General features: G+C 61.9%; 1 protein-coding gene across 1 annotated transcript; it reads left to right on the top strand.

Moving 5' to 3' along the window:
* The first annotated feature begins 2,687 nt into the window (after positions 1 to 2,687).
* Positions 2,688 to 5,982, top strand: LOC478702 (tubulin beta-2B chain). The gene is made up of 4 exons (XM_038584041.1): positions 2,688 to 2,876; positions 3,562 to 3,670; positions 3,956 to 4,066; positions 4,618 to 5,982. The coding sequence occupies exons 1-4, from the start codon at positions 2,820 to 2,822 to the stop codon at positions 5,676 to 5,678; spliced, it is 1,338 nt and encodes a 445-aa protein (XP_038439969.1). The 5' UTR covers positions 2,688 to 2,819; the 3' UTR covers positions 5,679 to 5,982.
* The last annotated feature ends 789 nt before the right edge of the window (positions 5,983 to 6,771 follow it).

Genomic DNA, 6,771 nt, shown 5'->3' with positions numbered 1-6,771 from the left:
TCGTTAAAGCAAACAGCTGCGATGGTGAAATACATTGTCCTGACACCTTCGGCGTCTGATAGAAGATGACCCAGGTGGAGAGAATTGGGTATAATTCACAAAAAGAAATGCAGGAGGACCCAACGGAGGCCGGATCTGTTTGTGCTTTGGAGGCGCCGACCCAGCCTCTCCTCCCGAGCTGCGGGAACAGGGACGATAAGGATCAGCACATAAATGGACGGAGCGGGGAGGCGTTTGGCTGTCATCGGCCTGCAGCCTCCCCGCACAAAATCAGCTTCTCGTGAGGCTATAAGTGTGCAGCATCCTAATTCCAAATTGGGAAGGGGAGGGCACGGGGAGGTGTAAAGCCCTTAGCAGGAATGCCGGCTGGGCAGGGCCGGCAGGTGCATGAGAGGGGGGGCATCAGGGTTTTCAGAAGACGTTGTTCCAGCCTCACCCCATCCCAGGCCTTTTCCCCTAAAATAAACCCGAGGGGAAAGGGTCCTCCTTTCACGCGCATCCCCTCCAACTCGCGTTTTCACCTTACGCCCCGCGGAAATCTGGCTCTTTAACCGAAGCCGAGAAAATAAACCGTTAGGTGAGGGGGGCTGGGCCTGGCTCCCACCTCCGGGCCCCCAGCAGATGCCCTGGGGCGCGCGTCTACACGGGTGCCTCCCCGCGTTGCCCGCTCCCACCGGAGCCGGATCCCCAGGTCCCGGTGTCCGCAGCAGCCACAGCTCGGGTCCCCCTCCCCGAGCGCTGGGGCGCCTGCAGGACAGGACTGCAGCCTGAGCCCCGTTAACCTGCAGGGTGACCTTGGGAACCGCTCACCCTCCACGTTTCTGCATCTCAGGGGCCTGGGTGCCTGGAGCCCGCAAGGGGCGTGTGGGCGCCCCCCGGCCCCGCTCCGCAGCCTCCCGCCCGACCCCATCCCAACCCCGAGGAGGGAAGCGGGGTCTGGGGAAGTGGGGCCCCCGGAGGTTCAGTCTGGGCGCCTTGGGCGCTGGGGGTGGGGGTGGGGGGGAGCTGGGCTTTTGTTCTCTCGGTCTCCCTTTGTGCTCCGGAATTGGGCTGAAGCCCCCCTCCCACCTCCCCGCGGGAGAGGCGGTGACAGCTTGCTGATGGGTCTGGGAGGCTCTCAACAGCTGCAGGCTCGGCTCCCCCCGCGGGAACGCGGGCCCTTCGGCCCCTGTCGCCTGAGGATGGAAAGGGGTCCTGTCACCTCGCAGGCGACCCGTCCCCAGCCGACGGGGAGGGGCGCATCCCCCGTGGAATTGCAGGGGCGCGGCCCCAGCTCTACAGGAACATTCCAGCCCACCCTCTCCGCGGCCACCCTCCAACGCAGGCAGGTTTAAGGGTGTCCCCACCCCCACCCCCAGACACGCGGAAAGCAACAAAGAGATCCTCTTCTTCGACCCCCCAGAAGCTGGGGACTTGGAGGTGTCAGCGCTCTGAGTCCGCGCACGCGCGCCGTGCGCCTCGGGGTCTCGGGTGCCGCAGTTTTTAGGCGTGTCCCTCACCCCATCCGCAGCACGGAGCTGGGGGACCCCGGGGCCGCCGCGGGGTCAGGCTGTAGCCGACGACCGCCGGTCGAACCCATTTCCTTCCCGGACAATGGGTGAACCCGACCCAGAGCCGGAGGGCGCCGGGGTGTGCTGCTCAGTTGTGGGAGGGACCCCTCACTTTAGCGAGCCCTTTGTTCCGCCGCAGCCCCGCCCCCCGGGCCCCACCCTCCTTCCGACCGCCGGACAGGACCCGGGGCGCGGACAGCCACACCCACCCTGTCCACTCCCCGGGAACAAAAGCCAGCCCGGGAGGTGGAGGGGTCCTCGGTGCCCGCCGGGGAGCTGGGGACTCTTGGAGAGGCTCGGGTGGGGCTGCAGGGGGCGAGGCGCTCGCCCCACCCCTTGGATGCAGCAACCGCAGGGAGAGGGAGCCCGGAGCCCTTGACAAAGCGAGGGCGGGCGATGCTGGGGGCAGGGCGGAGGGCACCCCCCCGGGGCTCGGGGGTCCGGGGGCACGGCCCTTCAGCCCCCAACGGCCTGACCCCACGCGATCTTCTCCCGGGCTCGCCCGTGCTCCGAAGGCTCCGTGTGGCCAGGGCTCCGCCTCGGGACAGTGCGGCTTCCAGGGCTGGGCAAGAGGCAGCGGTGTCCGGGGGGGGGGGGGGGGGCAGCTTAGGGACCTCCGGGCGGGGGTAGGGGGGCGAGGAGGCGCCTCCCTAAGCGCTGGCTGTGCAGTGAGACCCACCCGACCCTCCGCGCTTGCACCTGCCGCACCCGCAGCGCGGCGCACCTGAGGGCTCTGCACCTGCCCCGGTCGGTCCCCTGCCCGCCCCCCGCCATCCAGAGCCAGCAATGCCCCCACCTGCGGCCTGCCACGGGGCTCGCCCTCTCTTCGCCACCCCCACCCCCACCCCCAGTTCGCTCACCGACCAATTCTCAGCACCCGGCTCTCCCGCCTCCCCCCGCCCCAAGTCCTAGACAATGCCCACGCCCCCCCCTGCTACCCCAAGCCCCCGCTCCTCGCCAGGTCTGCAGGCCGGTGCTGATTGGCTGCGGGCCCAGGGTCCGGCCCCCAGGACGGTCCTCGGGCGCCGAGCATTACGTCAGCGAGGCCTGGAGAGCTCCAGCGCGCAGGGGACTGGGGGGGCTCGGGCTGGGGGCGCGGCCTGCGCGGGGCGCCCCGCCCTCTCTGCATAAAAGGCCGAGTCCGCGGGGCCGGCGCTCTCAGCCAGGCGGTCCCCGAGCCCGTTCCCGGTGGCCCCGCAGTGGGTGTTTAAGGGAGGACGGACAGACTGACCAGACGCCGACCAGGGCCAGAAGCAGCTCGCCAGCACCATGCGTGAGATCGTGCACATCCAGGCCGGCCAGTGCGGCAACCAGATCGGCGCCAAGGTGGGCGCGCCCCGGGGTGGGGGGGGCGGGGGTGCCGGGCCCGAAGCCCTCGGCGCCCTGGGGCGCGAGCCTCGACCCGAGCGTGCCCCGGGGTCCCGGCCCCCGACCCTGCGGGCAGCTCCGTGCGGCGGTGTGGGGCGTGGGCTCGGAGGCGGGGGTGGGGGTGGGGGGGCTCGCTTTCCTTTCTGCTGTAACCCAGCGGGAATCCCGGCCCCGCTGCGCGCCCGCGGCCTCTGCGCTCCTCGCTGGGCCGGGCGGGGCTAGGGGCCAGGGGCGCAGTGGGGCCAGGGGCGCAGTGGGGCCGTGGGGGAGGGGAGGACAGCGAGTGTCTGGAGGCCCCTGGACGTGCTCCGCATGCAAACCGCTCCCCTTCGTTCCCTCCGGGCCCCGCTTCCCAGCCCACCCCCTGCGCGCCGCCTGCAGTCCCCGCCCCCTGCCCCGGCCCCCCCCCCCCGCCCCACCTCCTGCAGCCGGCAGCTGTTCGCCGGGGAAACGCCCAATTTCAACTTTCTGACCCTGAAAAATACAAGCCTTTTGCGGCCAAGCCCCCGGGTCGCGCAGCCTGAGGGTTAGGGTTTTTGGAACTGAGTCTAGGGCTTTCCATTGTGAGACCCGGTCTCTCTCTCTCTCTCTCTCTCTGCGAGGGGATGGGCACCGCTAAATGCAAACCTGTTCTGTGTCTTAGTTTTGGGAGGTCATCAGTGACGAGCACGGGATCGACCCCACCGGCAGTTACCATGGAGACAGCGACTTGCAGCTGGAGAGAATCAATGTGTACTACAATGAAGCTACTGGTAATTACCCTGCCGCCCCGCCCCCCCCACCACCATTTTTTTACTGTCCCCTCCCCAGGACTAACTCCAGGAGTGCAGCCCCAGGGGAGAGGAGGCTAGCGGATTTAGGATTCCCACTGTTTCACTGCAGGATTTCAGTGGGCGGTTCACAACCAAAGCCTTGAGAATCTGGTGGTTGTGCATCCTTCTTTGTTTGGGGAGACAGCTGTGCCTGCAAAAGGGAGGCAAGCCTTTCTCCTTAGAGCTCTCTGCCTGCACATCTAAGTCCAGCTGTGTTCCCCGCAGGTAACAAATATGTGCCTCGGGCCATCCTGGTGGATCTGGAGCCAGGCACCATGGACTCGGTCAGGTCTGGGCCATTTGGCCAGATCTTCAGGCCCGACAACTTCGTGTTTGGTGAGTGACCCGCACGGCTGATGGCAGGGGAGGCTCATTTGACACTGTACAGCTCCGGGTGGAGGGCAGGACTGCCGGTGGGAACGCCCTGCATGAGGAACACCCTATTGTGTGCCCATGCAGTCTTCAGATAAGCTAAAGCAAATTTGCCTTTCAAGGGATGCCTGGGTGGCTCAGCGGCTGAGCATCTGCCTTCTGCCCAGGGCGGGATCCTGGGCCGGGGATCCAACATCCAGGTCCCTGCGGGGAGCCTGCTTCTCTCTCTGCCTGTGTCTCCGCCTCTTTCTCTGTGTCTCTCATGATTAAATACATACATAAATCTTTAAAATAACCAAACAAACATGCCTTTCAACCTTTAATAGCCAGGTATTCCTAGTCTTCCTCATTTGTAATTATATCCATAACCGAGTATTTTAGCGTCTGGCCATTTGGGTGGTCATCTGGAACGATCTTATCTGAATACTGACTCACTGATCTATATTAAAGGGCTTAAGGGAAGAAAGAATGTAATCCAGTCATCAGTGATTTTATGACATCTCTCCCCCCGGCAGGCCAGAGCGGTGCCGGGAACAACTGGGCCAAGGGCCACTACACGGAGGGCGCCGAGCTGGTAGACTCGGTGCTGGACGTGGTGAGGAAGGAGTCGGAGAGCTGCGACTGCCTGCAGGGCTTCCAGCTGACGCACTCGCTGGGCGGCGGCACGGGCTCGGGCATGGGCACGCTGCTCATCAGCAAGATCCGCGAGGAGTACCCCGACCGCATCATGAACACCTTCAGCGTCATGCCCTCGCCCAAGGTGTCGGACACGGTGGTGGAGCCCTACAACGCCACCCTGTCGGTGCACCAGCTGGTGGAGAACACCGATGAGACCTACTGCATCGACAACGAGGCCCTGTACGACATCTGCTTCCGCACCCTGAAGCTGACCACCCCCACCTACGGCGACCTCAACCACCTGGTGTCGGCCACCATGAGCGGCGTCACCACCTGCCTGCGCTTCCCGGGCCAGCTCAACGCCGACCTGCGCAAGCTGGCCGTGAACATGGTGCCCTTCCCGCGCCTGCACTTCTTCATGCCCGGCTTCGCCCCGCTCACCAGCCGCGGCAGCCAGCAGTACCGCGCGCTCACGGTGCCCGAGCTCACCCAGCAGATGTTCGACTCCAAGAACATGATGGCCGCGTGCGACCCGCGCCACGGCCGCTACCTGACGGTGGCCGCTATCTTCCGCGGCCGCATGTCCATGAAGGAGGTGGACGAGCAGATGCTCAACGTGCAGAACAAGAACAGCAGCTACTTCGTCGAGTGGATCCCCAACAACGTCAAGACGGCCGTGTGCGACATCCCGCCGCGCGGCCTGAAGATGTCGGCCACCTTCATCGGCAACAGCACGGCCATCCAGGAGCTGTTCAAGCGCATCTCGGAGCAGTTCACGGCCATGTTCCGGCGCAAGGCCTTCCTGCACTGGTACACGGGCGAGGGCATGGACGAGATGGAGTTCACCGAGGCCGAGAGCAACATGAACGACCTGGTGTCCGAGTACCAGCAGTACCAGGACGCCACGGCCGACGAACAGGGGGAGTTCGAGGAGGAGGAGGGCGAGGACGAGGCCTAGGGAGGCCTGAGGTCCCCGGGTGGCCCAGGGTGCCCCAGGGCGCCCCAGGGCGCGGGCCTGCAGGAGGCAAGCGCGGGGGAGGGGGGCTTAGTGCGGAGAATCTCTGGGCAGTGGAAGGCAAGAAGCATGGTCTTCTCTAGGTGTGTGCGCTGGTTCTCTGGTGCTCTTCACTGTTGCCTGTCATTTTGGTTTGTTTCTGTTTTTTTCTTTTTGTAATATTGACCACATCAATGTAACATTTGAGATATTTCTGAACTACTGTTGTAATGGCTAAAATCACATAAACGTTTGTGTCCTAACGGTGTCCTCTCTTCTGTCTCCTTCTCTTTATTGACTTCTTTCTTTTTTTTTTTTTTTTTTTTGGTTTGGGTTTTTCTTTTCTTTTTTTTTTAGGATTTTATTTATTTATTAGAGAGCACAAGCAGAGGGAGAAGCAGATTCCACCCCCATGCCCACCCCCAACCCACTCCCCAGAGCAGGGAGGCCTATGCAGGGCTGGAATCCTAAGGACCCTGAGATCGTGACCCGAGCCAAATCCACGGACTCACCCAGACATCCCTCTGTATTGTCCATCAACTTTCAGAACAAATATTAAATTTATATTAAATTCTCCCCCTAGAAAACAGAAGGGATAGGTAAAAGTTCAAATGAATTTACTCTGTCGGTGTGGTAAAACTCAACCAACCACAATCATACCCAATTTGAGATGTGACATCAAACAAATTTGCAAATGCCCTTAAACAGTTTATCAACTGGAAGGATGCCTACTTGGAAGCAGACTAAGTGAATTTTCATGAGGAAATCCCATTATGACTTTTCTTCCTTAAAAAAAAAATTTTTTTTTCTTTAAATAGTTACTACTTGCATAGAGCACACAATTCTAAAGGATAAGAGAGTGGGAAATCCGGCTCGTCCTCCCGTGTCCCTTGCTATGGTTTTCTTCCCTGGAAACATTCTTATCACTGATCTCTCTGCAGCATCCTTGCAGAAATATTCCACATATCTTCAAATGTGTGAGACGATTCCCTTTTTTTCTTTCTTCACACATTTTATGATAGTAACACTGCTGTGCCTCTTTTCTTCACTGAACTGT

The sequence above is a fragment of the Canis lupus genome, chromosome 35, assembly GCF_011100685.1.
Source record: "Canis lupus familiaris isolate Mischka breed German Shepherd chromosome 35, alternate assembly UU_Cfam_GSD_1.0, whole genome shotgun sequence".
In the NCBI taxonomy this organism is placed as follows: Eukaryota; Metazoa; Chordata; class Mammalia; order Carnivora; family Canidae; genus Canis; species Canis lupus.
Note: the sequence above shows the minus strand (reverse complement) of the source record. Positions and strands in the feature narration are given on the sequence as shown.

What these genes read in the sequence shown, in the direction of transcription:
- LOC478702 (XM_038584041.1), top strand. Translation starts at nt 2,820, where the DNA reads ATGCGTGAGATCGTGCACATCCAGGCCGGCCAGTGCGGCAACCAGATC. An exon ending in GCAACCAGATCGGCGCCAAG is followed by an intron (nt 2,877 to 3,561) that starts GTGGGCGCGCCC and finishes TCTGTGTCTTAG; the next exon opens with TTTTGGGAGGTCATCAGTGA. An exon ending in GCCCGACAACTTCGTGTTTG is followed by an intron (nt 4,067 to 4,617) that starts GTGAGTGACCCG and finishes TCCCCCCGGCAG; the next exon opens with GCCAGAGCGGTGCCGGGAAC.